The 19,465-nt window shown below is 42.4% G+C and overlaps 1 protein-coding gene across 5 annotated transcripts in view; it reads right to left on the reverse strand.

Annotated features, from left to right (window-relative positions):
• The window catches only part of PTPRM (protein tyrosine phosphatase receptor type M), a 995,286-nt gene that overhangs the window by 628,772 nt on the left and 347,049 nt on the right, over positions 1-19,465 (reverse strand). For all 5 annotated transcript variants that reach the window (XM_068237197.1, XM_068237198.1, XM_068237195.1 and 2 more), the window contains exons 4-5: positions 18,044-18,122; positions 14,152-14,267 (exon numbers count right to left, since the gene is read on the reverse strand). In XM_068237197.1, coding sequence (XP_068093298.1) covers positions 14,152-14,267; positions 18,044-18,122 — 195 coding nt within the window. The remainder of the gene's footprint in view (positions 1-14,151; positions 14,268-18,043; positions 18,123-19,465) is intronic.

The raw sequence follows: 19,465 nt of genomic DNA on the forward strand, positions 1-19,465 counted from the left end.
TCTGGCAATGGAGGAATTGCTAATGGATGTCACCTGTATAACCCTACTTATGAAAAGAGAAGGGTGGAAAGCATGCACGGAAATGCTCATAGGCTTAAAGGAGTATTTATTTATCTTTGTATGTGTCAGAATGGTGAAACTAAATATTTTGAATTAAAAAAAATTTTGGTTTGGGTCCGCTTTAAGAAGGCAAACCACACTACACAAGTAAATAAGATAGACCTTCCACTGACTTGCTCATTCAGAAGCTATGGAAGAAGAAAAAAAGGGTGAGAGACCATAATCCAAGACTAATGAATTTCAGTTTTCACAGAATAATTGTAGGATACAGTTGGGGACATCAAACTTGGAGAAGGACTTAGGAGTACTCCTTGAAAACAAGTTAAATAATCGCACTCAGTGCCAAGCCGCTGCAGCTAAAGCGAACAAAATTTTGGGATACAATAAAAGGGAAATAAAAACTCAAGATGCTAGCATAATATTGCCCCTGTTTAACTCTCTAGTAAGGCCACATCTGGAATATGGAATTCAGTTCTGGGCACCACATTACAGGAAAGATATTGCAGTTTTAGAGCAGGTGCAGAGACTTGATACGTGGGATGAAAGGTCTCACTTACCAAGAAAGTTTAGATAAACTGGGTTTATTTAGTCTAGAGAAAAGACGCCTTAGAGGGGATCTAATTAACATGTATAAATACATCAGAGGGCAATATAGAGGCTTGGCGGATGAGCTTTTTGTCCCTAGGCCTTCTCAAAGGACTAGAGGACATGATCTGCGCATGGAGGAAAAACGTTTTATTAGTAGCCATTTATTTAGGAAAGGGTTCTTTACAGTAAGAGTGATTAAGATGTGGAATGCATTGCCACAGGAAGTAGGTATGGCAAACTCTATACCTGCATTTAAAGGGGGCTTAGATGCTTTCCTTGCATTGAAAGACATCCATGGCTACAATTACTAGGTAATGCCTAATGATGTTGATCCAGGGATTTTATCTGATTGCCGTCTGGAGTCGGGGAGGATTTTTTTCCCTTTTGGGGCTAATTGGACCATGCCTTGTAAGGGTTTTTCGCCTTCCTCTGGACCAACAGGGATATGTGAGGGAGCAGGCTGGTGTTGTACTTTGTTCTCTGGTTGAACTCGATGGACGTATGTCTTTTTTCAACCCAAATAACTATGTAACTATGATCTAATAAAAAAAAAAACCTTTATATCTCGTAATAGCCTATTTCATTTCAGCCTGGCCATACTCAAGGCTGTAGTTACACTTTAAAGTACACCTGAACTGAGAGGGATATGGTGGCTGCCATATTTATTTCCTTTCAAATAATTTCAGCTCTCTGGCAGTCCTGCTGATTGCAGTAGTGTCTAAATCACACATCTAAAACAAGCTTGTGGCAATCCAGTGAGATTTCAGACAGAAACACCTGATTGATATACTTGTTCAGGGTCTATGGATTCAGTGTATTAGGCCACATACAGACATCAGACCATAGTCTTTGGAAAATGAAAGATCACAGACCAATCTTACCACCCTTCCTGTAGTATAAGAGCCATACTCTACACAGTCTTTTCTATAGAGCTGAACTCCACATCAGGACAAAATCTTTGCAAGATGCTGCACACACAGATGCTGTACAGACACAAAAGATCAGTATCTGCAAAAGATCTGTTCCTGCCAAAAATCCATTCCTGCAAAGTGCAATGATAGTCTATGAGATCTGCAGATCATCATACACACATGATTTAACTGACATTCATCTGCAGATCAGATCCACCAGGATGGATTTTCAGATCTGCAGATCTGCAGATGAATGTCAGTTAAATCATGTGTGTATGATGATCTGCAGATCTCATAGACTATCATTGCAATTTGCAGGACTGGATTTTTGGTAGGAACAGATCTTTTGCAGATACTGATCTTTTGTGTCTGTACAGCATCTGTGTGTGCAGCATCTTGCCAAGATTTTTTCCTGATGTGGAGTTCAGCTCCATAGAAAAGACTGTGTAGAGTATGGCTCTCATACTACATGAAGGGTGGTAAGATTGGTCTGTGATCTTTCATTTTCCAAAGACTATGGTCTGATGTCTGTATGTGGCCTTAGAAACAGAGGCTCAACAGGAGAGCCAGTCAATTTGCATTGCTTAAAAAGAAACACATATGTGAGTGTCCATCTTATTCACTCCAGGTATTTCTGTGCTGCTAATGTATTGGGATTGTATCTCACAATACTTTAGTAATTAAATTAACTTTGGCAAAGATGCAGACAGTGTAGTAAAGTAAATATAATGTTTTCAATCTAGAGGACCAAATAAACTGCAGCATAATCTCTTTCAAATATTATTAATTACTTCTTGGCTTGAAAATGACAGTGTGTGATCTTCCACAAACAGACCGCCGCAGTGTAATTTCCATGCTTCTGCTAACTCTCAGCCTTTTACTTTGCCGGCAGCACTGCTCAGAACTACAGGTGAGGTACAAACGCTTCCATCAACATATGGATTATAATGATTTTTTCTTCTTCAGTAAGTCAATACAAAAGAAATATGTGCCATTTTGGTGCTAGCTTGTGTTGTCAGCAGATGTGACAATGAAAATCTAAGCAGATGGGATACATCTGTTAATCATAAACATTCTTTCATTAGTGCCATCGTCACATTTATTTGGTGGTATGTTTATTTTTTAGTGCATCAGCTAATGAGATCCCTGAATTTACACTGCTGTCTCTACTGGTAATGCCTGTACTTAACAATATGCTAGTTTTAGGTTTTTACAAAGTAAACACTAAAATGAAGATTTACAAACTTGAGACACAACTTTTTCTTTCAATTCACATTGACTTTTTCTCTGCATTATCATTTTTTTAGGTTAAAACATTTATATATTTACTAGTGACCTAAACCCATTTAAAAATGGGCTCTAGGTCTGTCGCCGCGTGCACACCCTACCGCCATGCACGCGCATGCGCATGTGCACACACGCCCACCCACCCGCTCGTCCGGCCCACCTCCTGGCCTCTGCGTCCGGTCGCAACGGCTGTGTCAGTGCACACAGACATGGAACGTAGGGACACTTGTAGATTATTAGGTAGGATTAATCATACTAGCTGGTGGCGCACGGTATGTGCCGCCATCTCTCAGGACATTGGCCTCAATTCACTAAGATCATGCTGGTGATAATAAGGCAAGAGAAAACTTACCACTACACATTGATCTTGTCTTATTAAGGTGTAGAGATAAGTTTTTACAGTGAGAGAGTTATCTTATCACTTCAATCCTTAAGTTACCTCCTCTGTAGTTATTTTCACATGCAGTTAATTAACAGCCTATCTTTAACTTTAGAATTCTGGAGTTATTTTAGGGATTGAAACGTTAACTTTAGAGATCTTTCCTTAACTTAAAGACTGAAGAGTTAAGTTTAGTTTTGCCATAGTTAAATTGTTTAGTGAATATCACATGCCTTATCACCATGGTGATAACACTAGAAACAGCTCAGAACTTTATTAAAGACAGGAGATAAGCTTAGTGAATTGAAGCCATTGTCACATGTGCCTTTTTGCTGCATGAGTGGGCCATCCAATCAGCACTGTGGCCAATCACAGCGGGGCAGGAGGGTGCATGTGCAGGGCAGACTGACACAGCACCGCAGCCAATCAGACTGGGGTGGGCAGAGAGGGCATGTCTGGGACCAAGGACAAACAAACAGTGGACGGCTTGAAATTATTATACATTTATATGGTGTCACTTGGATCAGCTATATAGCTTCTGAATTTTCAGAACTAATAGGCCGCGTTTCTCACACCACAATTTTCCTCAACTATTCTATTTACATCTTTCCAAAATTGATGTCATTGTTAACATTCTTATAAAAGTGCCTCTAGCCTGACTGTTGTACTGATTTCAAATACTTTCTCAATTACCGACTCCAGAATGAAGCCAAAAGATCAGCATGACAATCAACAATCAATTTATTTATAGGAATAAAAATAACAGCTCTCATGTTCTTCTCAGTTAAGGTTCAATTTAAAAAACACAATTGCTTTACCCAGTGTCTCCTCGGATGGCAGCCATGCTTGTTTGCATGGCTAGAACTTCCTGCCAGGGTTGGGGGTCAGAGGTCACACAGAAGAAGTCTATAGATCTGAATATATATACTAACGGAGCCAGAACATAAGCACACTGAGGAAAGAAGACACCCAGAACTTAATATTTACAAAACATTTAAAATGTTCCCTTTATGCTGTTTTAGCCGGTAACAAACAATTTTCTTTTCAGCCACAGCCTCTAGAAACTAATGAGTAAATGTCAACTGCGTCTGTGGGGGTTTCCTCTGGGCACACTAGTTTCCTCACACTTCCCAAAAACATACAGTTAAGTTAATTGGCATCCCCCTAAAATTGGCAATAGACTATAATAGATTTATGACTATGAATGGATTAGAGTGTAAACTCTTCTGAGGGACAGTTAGTGACAAGACTATACAGTATATATACTCCGTAAAGTGCTGTTGGAGATTTTGGTGCTATGTAAATTCTACATAATAATAATAATAATAATAATAATAATAACAGACATAAAGTTGCCTTGTTTATAGTTTATTGCTACAAAAAAAGTATTCTGTATAGTAAAAATACTTTTCTCCTGGACAAGCATTAGGGAAGAATGCTTAGAAAAATTAAGGTTCGGAATACTGAACCCTAATTTTTCTAAACATCTTCCTAAAATCCCAATGACGAAAGAACTATCTAATAGTCAACAAGGCGGCCAGTGCTTTATTGTCCTATCCCTTGTAGGGTGCTATGTAAGCATGCTTCTCCAATTAGAGGTCAAACTCATAACAAACCTAAACCCTAATACTCCCATACCTATCTCTCCTATCTACATTTCTTCTTTGTAGGCAAGTTAAAGTGAACCTTAAGCCAGAAAAAAAAAATGCGTTTTACTTGCCTGGGGCTTCTACCAGCCCCCTTCAGCAGTCCTGTGCCCTCGCAGTCACTCACTAATCCTCTGGTCCCCCGCTGCCAGCTAGTTTCGTTTTTGCCGACAGGCCCGTCAGGACTGGCTACGCGTAGCTTTTTCCGCATTCCCGATAGTAATTAGCGCTATTGTGGGCCGCAACGCGTACAAAAATACGCGTTGCCGCATATCTATGCGTGCGTAACGCAATAGCGCTAATTACAGTCGGGAATGCGGAAAAAGCTACGCGTGGCCAGTCCTGACGGGCCTGTCGGCAAAAACGAAACTAGCTGGCAGCGGGGGACCAGAGGATTAGTGAGTGGCTGCGAGGGCACAGGACTGCTGCAGGGGGCTGGTAGAAGCCCCAGGCAAGTAAAACGCATTTTTTTTTTTTTTGGCTTAAGTGACTCTTTAAGGGTAGAAAATGAATGTAAAGGTGATGAGAATTACGATGAAGGTTAGGATAATTAGTGATAGAAGAATAAGGGTGCGGTTGGTTAGGATTATGAGAATTTGAAATAAGATAATAAAGGTTACAACTAGGAATAACAGATAGGGTGTGCGGACAGCACCCTCATTTTTTCCAGTTTTATGCAAACTATGTAACTTATATTATACACATTGTGTTACTCCGAACTATGTAACATACATTACAAAGTTTGCACACTACCTGGTTAAATGTACATGCACTGTTTGCTTGTTTTTTTGAACCCACGTAACTGTGATTTTAGGGTAAAGACAAAATAATGTAGGTTTTTTTTTGTTTTACCTCCACTATATACAATACACTAGCATTTTTTATGCCTAATGCCAATGCATGAAAATGAACACAATGTCATTCAGATGTGTTCTGCACAATGGATTACAAAATGCTAGAGTGTAGACAGTTAAGATAATCACAAACATGACATATTTAAAGTGGCTAAATTCAGATTAAAAAGTCAGTTTGGCTGAAATCAATAGGATTGACAGCACTGTTTAAGGTTAAGTTTTAAATGTTTTAGTTGTAGCATCTGTCGGATTGAAAAGAGAGAGATTAAATGTTCAAAGGATAAAGCAGCTTCATTGTGGTAATGCACGTATTCCACTGACCTTATATCACATGTACATCAGGGTAAAACAAAGACAGACAATACTTCTGTTGTAAGAATGGTGGACTAGCTTAAAGCGACAATGAAGCTTATGATATAATGAATTGTATGTGTAGTACGGATAATTAATAGAACATAAGTAGCAAAGAAAAGAGTCTAACATTTTTATTTTCAGTTATATAGCTTTTTTTTTAAAACATTGCATCATTCTCTGATATTTGCAGTTTACAAAGTACATTATGCGTTTTAAACTATGAAACAGAGCAAAGCTAAATGACCCTTTGACCGACCCTGCAGTAAAATATTATTTCAAGTTGTCTTTCACTGTTTCTTTGATGTATAAGTGCTTCAGAAAACAGCACTGTAGCCGACCCAAGTTGGGTCGGAGAGCTCAGAGAAGCTCTTTTGCATAGTAAGGAGTGAAGTTTCTTAACTCTTTCTGTACTGGAAACAAAATGAGAGTCATATCTTTGCTACTAATGTTCTATTTCTTATCTGTACTACACATTCAATTCATTATATTATAAGTTAATTTTCACTTCAGATTCCCTTTGAATCAAATGAGTTTATTTAAATCTTCAAAAATTGCTGTATTTGTTCACCATTCTTTGATAAGAGGTTAATTACAATAGATAGTGCCGATGTAGTTTCTTCATAAATTGGACGTCGAGCCAGCCGTGGTTGACTGGCCACAGCACATCTATTTGTCTGTTGGTAAGTGTCATCATATTCCTTTTTTGCTCACACATTTGTATGCAAGGACTCGTGAGAGGGATGCCTTCTGATTGGCCTTCTGACAAAGGGAGGAAAACTCAGCAAAAGTTCAAATTCACATTGTTATTCCATCACTGTCATTGTGTTTGCTTGTGTTCACTGGCTGTAACGATTGGTGTCAGCAAGCACAGATATTCTGATTACAGGTGATCTGCAGTATCACCAATAATACAGATGCTATACCTGATTATATGGTGATCTGCAGAATCACCAATAATGCAATTATAGCGTGACATGATACAATCGTATGCAAGAGGGTGCTTGGTATAATAGAGTATCTCCATAGAGCACAGAGATACAACCTCCAGCAAGCTGGAACAGCAGACAACAATAATAATATACAGCGTAAATTCAAGTCTGTGGAAATATCCACCACACTGTAATTCCTCAGAGGTGTGGTTACCTCTGAATGGGAACCCTGTGTGTGAGATCCTCCAAAGGACAGAGTGGAGGATTCTCGGGCCTCTAGCAGCAAGGGTTTGCTAGTGGCGGTCGTCTCAAAGAGGCAAGCCTCTGATAGAACCCTACAGTGGGAGACGTTCCACTGAAGGGAGAAAGGTCAGACAAAATGAGGTTCGGCAACAGATCAGGCGGCAGCAGTACAGAAACGTGAGACAAGAGAATAGTCGGAAACCAAGCCAATAGTCGATAACGGTACGGGCTGGCGAAGTACAGAATCAGGAAGCAGAAGAGTAGTCAAGACAGGCACAGAATCATACACGATAAATCAAACAGTATAATATGTGTATATATTGGCGATAAACCAATATATAACACAATATCAGAGACAAGGCTGACTAGGTCTGAGTGCTGACACAGGGTATCGGAAACACAGACGAAGTGTGACTGAAAAGCACATCCTTATATACTGCCTGGGAGAGAAGTGTCCACCCCAGGCAGTAACCAATCAGAGCAGGCTAAAATGTCAGCTGACCTCCAGGTCAGCTGACACGCTTTCTAAGAGTATAAAGGCGTGTCTGTCGTGAGCGCACGCCCCCTAGAGGCAAGATGGCAGAGCCCTGGTGAGCAGCATGCTGGTGAGTTTGGAGCAGAGTGCTCGGACGGGTTTGCGCAGCGGATGCGGACGAATTTCCGCATCCCGCGTTGGAAGGTCCGCTTGCTGGACTGGATGCGACCATATTTCCGCAATCCATCCGGCGTTGCGGATTTTTAGTTACACTGGCATTTGTTTTCACTTTTGACATACCTTTACCAAGCAGTTAGGAATGCATCTTCAATTCAGTGTTGAACGGGACATTGTGAGGAATGTAAAACTTGCATGTATGTTTGCCTTTGCCAAGCTTAGTTTTGTGTTGCATCTTTCTAAATTCAACCATTCTTAAAATGGTATGAAACTCAGCATTTCCTCTTTGTTCTTAAGGATTATTTACAGCATACAATCTACTACCACAAAAAAAGATTGTCGCTGAACAGCATTCAAACAGTTAAACACAGCACTTTGTTCTACAGTGGAAAGCTCCTTAAAGAGAGTCTGAAGCGAGAATAAATCTCGCTTCAGACCTCATAGATAGCAGGGGCACGTGTGCCCCTGCTAAACCGCCGCTATCCCACGGCTTAACGGGGGTCCATGATCCCCCAAATCCCCTCCGTAATGCGGGGGAGCGCTTCCTGGTTGGGGCAGGGCTAACCGCCGCAGCCCTGCCCCACACGCGTCTGTCAGCGCGTATCTACGCCTCTCCCCCGCCCCTCTCAGACTTCCTTCACTGAGAGGGGCGGGGGAGAGGCGGAGATCCGCTGCTGATAGACGCGACTGGAGGCAGGGCTGCAGCTGTTAGCCCTGCCTCCAGGAGCGACCAAGTCTGCGACCAAGTGTCGCAGTGGGGGGTTTGGGGGTCAAGGGACCCCCGTTTAGCGGCGCTATTGCGGCGGATTAGCAGGGGCACACGTGCCCCTGCTAACTATGAGCTCTGAAGCGAGATTTATTCTCGCTTCAGAGTCTCTTTAAGCCTCTGGCCACATCCGAAGAGGTGATAACATATTTTTTTACATTCCTTTGTTTGCTACAGTTAATATCCAGCCAGCAGCGTGCTCACAATGAACTGCACACACTGTAGAACCAGAGAGAGCTGAAAAGTGATCACTGGATACATTATAATATACAAATATAGCAGCTATGCAGTAAAATGCAGTGGCAGCTTTCAGTGCAGATAAACTGTACTTTGAGAATTTGTAGACAGACAATATTACTTATGCACGAAAGCAAATATAACAGTATGGGCAGGGCCAGATTTACAGCTCAGAAGCCTATAGGCACAGAAGTTCTGGTGCCCTAAACCCCTCCCACACAGGCCACACCCCCAAGTCCCAGTCCCTTACAAAAGGTAATATAGATATTACCAAAGACAAGTAGAGCATACCAACAATATACAGATATTACCAGTGACATGCAGAATTTACCAACCATTACCAACAACAAGCAGATAATACAAATCACAAAAATTGTGAACGGTAGTTTCTAATTACAGGCAGGTACTAATAAGTAGATTTTTGTGATTTATAGATTCTAGTGACAGGAAGGTGATAGTAGGCAATATGGATGGTGAGTGAGTTGATGCAAATTCAATTGCAATTAATCTGCAGGTTACAAGTGAGCCCAATCAAAATCAGTTGCAATGGTATTTGACTAGTCCAATGTAAATCGGTGAGGCCTCTTTCACATGGGAGGCTGAACTGCATGCTTGCTGACCAGTTCAGCATCCCAACTGCCACTCGCCAGTGAAATTGCAGCTGAATTGCAGTGGTAGTACCACCACGTGTGTCAAGCGCTGACATGCTGTGGTGTTACAAGGCAGCAGAGGAACACAACGTCAGGTCTGAGCATGGCTGCGGCTGCACTCTGATCTGACTCCATGGGGGCCCCCTGTATAGCGCCAGTATATAGTTCTAGCAAGCGCTCAGCCGGTGCAGTACAATATCCCCTGGATCATCTATCCTAGTGCCAGGCTGGAAGTAATATGTTGATTCTAGTGGACAACAGGTAATAATTGGTATATCTATAGTGTCAGGCCGGTAGTGATCGGTTGATTCTAGTGTCAGGCTGGTAGTGATCGGTCGATTCTATTGTCAGGCTGGTAGTGATCGGTCGATTCTAGAGTCAGGTCGGTATTGATCGGTCAATTTTATTGTCAGGCTGGTAGTGATCGGTCAATTCTAGTGTCAAGCTGGTAGTGATCGGTCGATTCTATTGTCAGGCTGGTAGTGATCGGTCGATTCTAGTTTCAGGCTGGTAGTGATCGGTCGATTCTATTGTCAGGCTGGTAGTGATCTGTTGATACTAGTGTCAGGCTGGTAGTGATCAGTCGATTCTAGTGTCAGGCTGGTAGTGATCGGTCGGTTCTAGCGTCAGGCCAGTAGTGATCGGTTGATTCTAGTGTCAGGCCGGTAGTGATCGTTGATTCTAGTGTCAGGCCGGTAGTGATCGGTTGATTCTAGTGTCAGGCCGGTAGTGATCGGTTGATTCTAGTGTCAGGCCGGTAGTGATCGTTGATTCTAGTGTCAGGCCGGTAGTGATCGGTTGATTCTAGTGTCAGGCCGGTAGTGATCGTTGATTCTAGTGTCAGGCCGGTAGTGATCGGTTGATTCTAGTGTCAGGCCGGTAGTGATCGTTGATTCTAGTGTCAGGCTGGTAGTGATCGGTCGGTTCTAGTGTCAGGCCGGTAGTGATCGGTTGATTCTAGTGTCAGGCCGGTAGTGATCGTTGATTCTAGTGTCAGGCTGGTAGTGATCGGTCGGTTCTAGCGTCAGGCCGGTAGTGATCGGTTGATTCTAGTGTCAGGCCGGTAGTGATCGTTGATTCTAGTGTCAGGCCGGTAGTGATCGGTTGAATCTAGTGTCAGGCAGGTAGTGATCGGTCGATTCTAGTGTCAGGCAGACAGTAATTGGTTGATTCTAGTGGCAGTCAGGAAGTACACTGGTGCATTGTTCCCCCCCTCCCGGCCAGTGGGAAGCTTCTTTATTGTGCCTCCTTCCCACTCCATAGAAACAGCACACTGTTCAAGTATTCCCGAGTGATGTCACGCTAAGGATTAAGGGAATGAGATTACAGGTGACTCTTATTATAACAGGCGCCTCATCAGTCCTTAAAGTGTACCTGATACAAAAGAAAATACGTTTTATACATACTTGGGTCTCCCTCCAGCCCGTCCACGCAGATCGCTCCCCCCGCCTCCTTGTTTGCTTGGTAGAAGCCCCATTCGCCTGGCAAGTTAGGGCAGTTAGCCTGTGCGCGCATTCCCATCTCACTCCTGCAGCTGGAAGCGCTCTGCACCTACGCAGTAGTATTGCACAGACACACGGTGCTCCGGGAGCACAGCGGAGCGCACTCACACGGTTGGGCCACGCATGTGTAATATGCCCTGACTGACCAAGCTACCAGGGCTTCTACGGAGCAAATGAGGAGGTCGAGGAAGATGGCAAGGGAGCGATCTGTGCGGAGGAGGTGGAGGAGGACCCAGGTATGTATAAAACTCTTTTATTCTCTTACATCTCTGGTATACTTTAACCCTAACTGATCTCCCCACTTCTCTAGCTGAGAGACTACACCCCCCTCCTGAACTGTAGAACTTCCAATGGTTCCCCTCCCCATTTGACACTTATGAAATGCCTTCTAGCAGTGTTTCCATAGGGGAACACCTCAGCATTGACCAGCTGTCACCTGACCTGGTCTGAGCAGCAATGACATCTGATCAGGTGAGGTGACAGCTGGAGAGAGCTGAGGTGTCACCCTATGGAAACACTGGGCAGCATGACAGGATTAGCAATACACATAGACAACAAAAACAGATTAGTATAGTTCCACCCCTAAATATAATCTACTACAAATTCCATATGAATAAATACGGGGCTTTAAATGAACAATTTAGTCTTTTATTATTCCTCAAATTTCTTTGGACACACATATAAACACAATTTCGGATTCCAATTCCCCCCCAAAAATGACATGTGTTTCACAGTCAAAGACCGCTTCCTCAGAGGCATACAGTGTACACTCTTGCTTTCCTTGGACTCTTGCTTTCCTTGGACTAGCTATGGCGTCCAGGACTCGTCGGTGATTGCTAGTCTTTCACTCTTTTCAGATTGCGGTCTCATATCATATGAGGGTCGACAGTTGATGTGTGTGTACACTGTATGCCTCTGAGGAAGCGGTCTTTGACCTGTGAAACACGTGTCAGGCAGTAGTTTTTTTGTGAATTGGAATCCGAAATTGTATTTATATGTGTGTCCGCAATCGTGAAGAAATTTGAAGAAGAATAAAAGACTAAATTGTTTATTTAAAGCCCCGTATTTATTCATATAGAATTTGTAGCATGACAGGATTGCCTGAGCAGGGGACCCAGTTCAGAGGGGGGTGGGTATTGTAGTCTCTGCTAGAAAAAGGAGAGGTGAGGATCAATTATGGTCCCAAGCCTCTGCATTAGCAATAGTTCACTTACTTATCAATGTAGTTGGCTGCAGAGCTCTCTGTACAAGGCAAGACTTCTGTGTGACTGCAAAGCTGGCTGTGAAAAGTACAATAAGTGGAGCAGTAACGGCATGGCCAGCAGTGTCATCTCCTAAAGAGCTGGACTCAGGCTGCACCAATAAACAACAAGAAAGTAGTCCATGGTCTAAATATGACAACTGCACACGGATGTAATAATATACGCAATAATTTTATTTAAGGACTTATCCTAAAAATTAAAAACAAATGTGCTGCCAAATTAGCCCAAGGGGGTATATAAATATGTGATTCATAAAAATAAATATATTGATACACAATGCCAAACATCGGTAAGCATATGAGAAATGCAATTAATTACCATATGAAAATCCTCAAATGCTGCCAGACAATGATATCACTCTCATTGAGTAAGTAAGGTAAGGTCAATTTCTTACATTAGACTCTGTGTATTATCCTCCAGATTTTTGTATTACACACTCAGCTGCTGTCTGCAGTAACACTTTGAGAGTGATATCATTGTCTGGCAGCATTTGAGGATTTTCATATGGTAATTAATTGCATTTCTCATATGCTTACCGATGTTTGGCATTGTGTATCAATATATTTATTTTTATGAATCACATATTTATATAACCCCTTGGGCTAATTTGGTAGCACATTTGTTTTTAATTTTTGGGATAAGTCCTTAAATAAAATTATTGTGTATTTTATTACATCCGTGTGCAGTTGTCATATTTAGACCATGGACTACTTTCTTGTTGTTTAATAGTGTTCATAATTTGGTCCATAGATATGGATTTTGTGGTGCTCTGTCTTTTTGTAGTGCATTTCAGGCTGCACCAATAGACAGGGGGGAGGGGAGCAGAGCTGTAGCCCACACACTGTGCAGAGCAACCAAACTCCTGCGACCACTTGTCACAGCGTTTTGTGCTTCCCCCTCATCACTGTACACTCTGGGCCTGCACACTTTGAAAAGGGAGGGAGGGGGGTTGACGGAGCTCTTCTTGTATTTAACAAACTCGCTCTCTCTTCTGCCCCGCTGCCCTCCACAGCCTTTGAACTAACCATCTCCCCTAAGATCTCTGCGGCCAGAGACAGAGCATAAAAATAAACAAAGCCAGGAGGACCGTGCACGACCCCCGCCCCCCCCCATGCCTACACTACAGCAGCCTGAACGAACCTGAAGTGCAGAGCTGCGTCTCTCTTCCTACAGGCGGACTCACTACAGGCGGAAATAAATACAGCGGTAGCCGGGGACAGTCTCTGAGGGGCTGTCAATTGCAGGAGGCATTGCGCTGCGGGTGGCCTGGTGATCTCTCTGCCGCACTCTTTAATCATGAATGGGGACAGTCTGGTCCTGCCTTTGTCCCATAATGCGCCTATAGGCACGTGCCTATGGTGCCTTATGGTAAATCCGTATTTATTGAATGTTTTATCCCACTTTAATGTGCTGTGTTGGAAGTGCTGGGCTGATGTATTGAATTCAACGGAAGGCTGTGACAACAAGCTATTGAAACATACATGTAATTAATGTCAATTGAAATACAAATGAGTGACATTCAGAATGCTATTAAAATATTAATGAAATACCTGCCCAAATGCACACGAATACAGTGTCCAGGCCAGCAGCCTGCCACCCCCCTCCCAGCAGCTGTTTGCCTATATTGTCTATGTCCTAAAATAGTCCTTCACTATGCTTTTCGACTTTTCGGGAACTGAGACAAATGTGAATGACACTCTCTTAATTGTTGCAAAATTGCCCAGCACAATATGAATACAACACTGCATAAAATAAATAAGACTTCAAATAAATAATGCAAAGTTAAAAGTTTTAAGTTTTTTTTAAGTTTTCTAAAGAAAGAAAGACTTACCTGTAGCCAAAGCCTGTCATTTGCCGAATTCTTTCCATTTGCTGTACATGAGAATGTGGCAGACTGGCCTGCGTTAACATCTTCTATTTTAACCCTGACAAAATGTGGCGTTTTACCTGAAAAACAGAAGTTGAGAGCACAATCATTATTTACAGCACACATGTAAGCAGCCAGGCAGATGTAGACCTATGTCTCCTATCCATACATACAGAGTAACCAAGCAGCTCGCGGTGACCCAAATCACTAGGAATGTTTAGGGGGATAAAAGAGACAGAAAGCCCTCCTACTAATAAGCAGTGCTTGGTGACATTTGCCTTCTTAAAACAGAAGGAGACTTGCAATAATTCAGCTATAAGTGAACATTTGTGGTTACCCACAATGCACCACAACTGAATATGCAAATGATCTCTTTTTCATCCCTGTAAGCCAGGCAAGGATCCAGAACCGCTGGTGTATAGCAAGCCTATAGCTTTAAATATTACACAGCCACATCAACCCCACATGTAGACAGCCTGTTTCAGACTTTTGGTCCTCATCAGTACATGACAGGGATTGATATGGCTGTATAGGATAGGGCTTGGACCAGTACAACAGAGTAACCAAGTAGCCCGGGGTGACCCAAACCACTGCAGACAAACAGTAAATATAGCTCTCCAAAACAGAAGTTCCCATTCTGTCTGAAATATACACAAACAAAACAGGACTGCACTGGTTCACAGCTGCAAATACCTCTGCAGGATCCAGAGACTTCCCTCTACCAATGTAATGAACTTTTGCCTTTTTTAAAATAACAGATTTGTTTTCACACACTGAATCCATGATAAAGCCCATGGAAAGGAAGGGGGAATCCCTTAAAATGAGAGTTTCGGTGGAGAGTAAATGTTCAGTGCAGTCCGGGCACATGATTTCACCAACTGGTGTAGTACTGAGGTGCATGAGAATACATAGGTTGCAAAGACAAATGAAGCAACAGATACCATGGGCAGGAGAAACAAAGAGTGCAGGACTCCTAACAAAACCACAGACCACTAGAGCAGCATATTGTTAAAGAGTACCTGAACTCTGGTTGTCTTTTTTAAATAAATAGCACTTGTATCTTGCGGGCATACAATAATGGCTCCTGTTAGAAAGGGTGCCCAATATAAATGATATTAAACTTGTTGAAAATGGGCACCAGGATATGCCACAAAATATTGTTTTTAATACTGATGTTCTACTATTCCCCACTGTAACCTCTATTTTTACGTCTAGTAAAATGGGCACCAGGAAAAATGATGAAATATCAGTTAATGCACTACTTCCTTTATATAGCAAATTATCTGTAATATTTACCAATATTTTACTATGACCTAACCTCTCCCTACTCTCCTACTGGTGGTGTCAAACCTTAATTCTCCCCTCTGGCGGTTCCTAACCTTAACTCCCCCTAGGTTTAAGTGAGGTTTTTAAAAAGTGATCATTTGTAGCACAGGAACGATGCTTCAGCAGAGAACATAAAATATGTACCAGGAGGACGTGTACTAGGCAGTAAGAGTGTCAGTACACTGATCTTTTACAGTACTGATAAAAGATTCTGGAGTCTGAGCGCCTGCAGGACCGGATTTGTACTCTTTACCGCCCTAGGCCACTGTCACCAGCCGCCCCCCTTCAGTATAGGTAGTGAGATGACCCCTCCCCCTTCTTTCTAGTATAGGTAGCCAGATGACTCCTCCCCCTTCCCTCTAGTATATGTAGCCAGATGACCCCTCCCCCTTTCCCTCCAGTATAGATAGCCAGATGACTCCCTTAATCCCTCCCTTTTCCACACCCCCACCTTTTTAGTATAGACAGCCAGCTCGCCTTCACACCGCAGTAGCCATCAGTGTCACTCATTTCTCCACTCGTCTCCAGTGCAGAAGCTTCCTCTTCCCCAAGTCCATAGCCGCTGGCCACAATGCAAGCGTGCACAGAGAGCAAGGTGGCTGCTGCACAGGTGGCTAGCAGCAGAGTACTGCGGTCAGGCACTCGCCTGATCTCCCTGCATTGCAGCATTTGCAAGCTTGCAAATGCTGCACCAGTTTAGCCTGCTGTTTTGGTGCCCCTGCTTCTGTGGTGCCCTAGGCCATGGCCTAGGTGGCCTTGGCCTAAATCCGGCCCTGAGCGCCTGTCGGTATGTGAATGCTTTGTTAGGCTTGCAGATGAGTACAATATGATCAATGCGTAGGTTAACTGGTTAGTAGTCTGTGGTCCCAGGTTCAAATCACACCCATGACACTATCTGCATTGAGTCTGTGTAATCTCCCTGTTTGCATAAGTTTCCCCCAGATGCCCCCAGAGAAAATGAGTTATGTGAACTGCTCAATACTATATAAAGGAAAATAAATAAAGATTGTTATGTGTGAAGTAAATAAATATGCAATTCAATTTCAAGGTCCCACAGGCCTTACAAAAGGCAGGCATTAAACCTATAGATTACTCACAAAAGTGCCATGAAGCATGTATGAATAACATAAAAGCAAATTCCTATAGTTGTAGATTGTTGAGATAAATGGAGATGTCTGTCACCTTAGCCAGTGGCTTTCAGTTAAGAAGAAGCTATTTAAAACATTCCCCGCAATGTAATGCATCATAATATTTTACGAGCTGCATTGTTTGAAATCTCAATATACTGTATACTTGTTAAAAGTTTACATTCATAGAATACAAAGGAATGGTGAAGCTATATGAGAAAAAGCAAGGCCAAATAACAAACATAGCAGATGAAAACTATTGTTATATCTTCTCAAAGGTAAGAATGTTGATTATTAATGTAAAACGAGCCCCTATTAGTTATTCTGGCAACAACATCATGAAAGTCAGATAAATAAGGAAACCTGTATATGGCAAAATCACAACTGCAACAATACTGAATGTTTAATCCGTGAAAATGATTAAGTGTGTTTATTAGATATTGTCCTTGCCTGACAAGACTATTGGTGAGCACAACTGTTGCAGTCACTGTCCTCTGCTCCTGGAGCTCTCTCCTCCTGCGCGTTGGCTCAGTTGGTGTCTATGGATGGCCAGGAAACCAGATCATTGACTATTGTGTGCAGGTTTTTTTTTGTTTTTTTTTATTACAGCCTCTAAACATAGACCAAGGAGTTTTTATCAGGATGATACCATTTATTGGCTAACTTGCAGATGAATAAACAGTAAGCTTTTGGCTAATAATACGCCTTCATCTGACGTTCCAAGTCCGACGAAGGCTTATTATTAGCCGAAAGCTTACTGTTTATTCAACTCTAAGCTGGCCAATAAATGGTATTATCCTGATTCAAAACTCCTTGCTTTTACTGATGACTAACACGGTACAACACTCTACTGCTTCTACTAAACATAGACCAAATACCCCTGGTGTGTACATCTTGGATAGACTTTAAGTAAACGTAAATTCTTCCACCCAGCCCAGTCAGCTTGGTGCAGCAAGTTTATACCCCCGGAGGACACCCAAGTTGCCAGCTACCCCTACCCCCCCCCCCCCCCCCTACACACACACACACACACACACACACACTTTTACCTACCCCTGTTTATAACACTGTACAGTATTATAAGCACAGCACAGACACATATTAATCCCATGAAATAGAGCCTCAAAACAGGAAGTCCAGCCAAACACAAAAATTCACTGAAGCTCTTCAGATCCGCGTTAGTAGGAACAGCCAGCTGTGCTAGGGTGGAAAGGCTGTGTGATTTATGCCAAATAAATCTTTGTAAGTGACCCACTACAGGTACACTTTAAAGAGTCCTTTAACTGTGTCTTTACAAATTCCTAGCTGGATCATACATTTTCTCAAGAGGTTTATCTTAAACAATTACAATGTATTACTTGTGAAATATATATATTTATGTACATGTATAAAACATAACTTACTGCAGGGGTGTCCTAGAACTTTCACCTCATCTATGGCAATGTATCCATGTTGATCTGATGTAATAACTTCAAAGTAAACCTGTAAAATTAATAACAGGTCAATCACAAAATTATACTGCGGAATGTACACTGCCAACATAAAACAAAACATAATAATACATTCCTAACATTAAGCATAAACTGAAACAGGGTAACTTTTATTCTACAGGTTCCAGGCAATGCAGAAAATCTCTTGGTTCCAATATTATTCCACTTCATGCCTTAAATGTATATATGAGTGTCACGCTTCTCAGCTAGTTTCCTATATGTCCAATTTACAGCTAGTATCCAAGTGTACAGTTAATTATAAGAGGTAATCTAAGGCCTGGGAACCAGTACTTGCGCTATGCAGCAAGTCCCAAAGCACCCGTGATTTGGGGAATCCCAAAAGTAACACAATTCCAAAGCGATTCCCCAAGCAGTCATGATTTGGCTACTGCAGCCACTGACTTCTCCAGGGTCCCTCCCAAAATGCTGCAAGTGGCACTACTTGTGGGATCGCCCCCAAAGGGATCCACTAGTGTATCATTTTGCCGATCGCCAGAGATCAGTGAGTTCTGCAAAAGTTCTCCTAGCGGCTTCCAGGCCCTAAGGTCACAATAACAGTTAATACAGATCCCAACTTTAATCAATGCCAAATCTGAATCCCTCGACTGTATGAATTCTGTTATCTAATTGGCTGCACAGAATATTTACCTCATAAGTCACAATACATTAACTATACAAACATAGGTTTTTTTGAATTTCCGCTTAAGTAACATTTTTGGACAGGTAGAGGCAGGCTTTCTGCAATGTTCCCTCCTATCACCCTCCTCTTCCGCACCCTATTCACTTCACTAAGGGGACATCTCTTGGCATGCAGCAGACACTAAGGGGAATACATGGAGGTCAGAAAAGGAAAAAAGCAAAGGAGTCTGGCACTGTAGTTTAATGCTGACAGCAGGTGTACAAAAAATAGAATTCACAGTGATTGTACAGGAACATGTATACACGTGAAGGAATGGTTTACTTATCGTGCTCTGCTGGAGTGGGGAGGCATCTGTGGGCGCCAGAGGGTGCACGGCCTTACGACCGTTTCGCAATGGGGTGAGCCTTGCTTCCTCGGAGGCTAACGCTCTCTCGGAGGCGCCACCCTCTGTGGCGCCCACAGATGCCTCCCCACTCCAGCAGAGCACGATAAGTACACCATTCCTTCACGTGTATACATGTTCCTGTACAATCACTGTGAATTCTATTTTTTGTACACCTGCTGTCAGCATTAAACTACAGTGCCAGACTCCTTTGCTTTTTTCCTTTTCTGACCTGCAATGAATCTACCATTTTTTGTCTTGAGCACGTAGTTCCTGCTGGAATATATACCTGAGATTGGCTACCTTCCACATC

The sequence above is a fragment of the Hyperolius riggenbachi genome, chromosome 5 (assembly GCF_040937935.1).
Source record: "Hyperolius riggenbachi isolate aHypRig1 chromosome 5, aHypRig1.pri, whole genome shotgun sequence".
In the NCBI taxonomy this organism is placed as follows: domain Eukaryota; kingdom Metazoa; phylum Chordata; class Amphibia; order Anura; family Hyperoliidae; genus Hyperolius; species Hyperolius riggenbachi.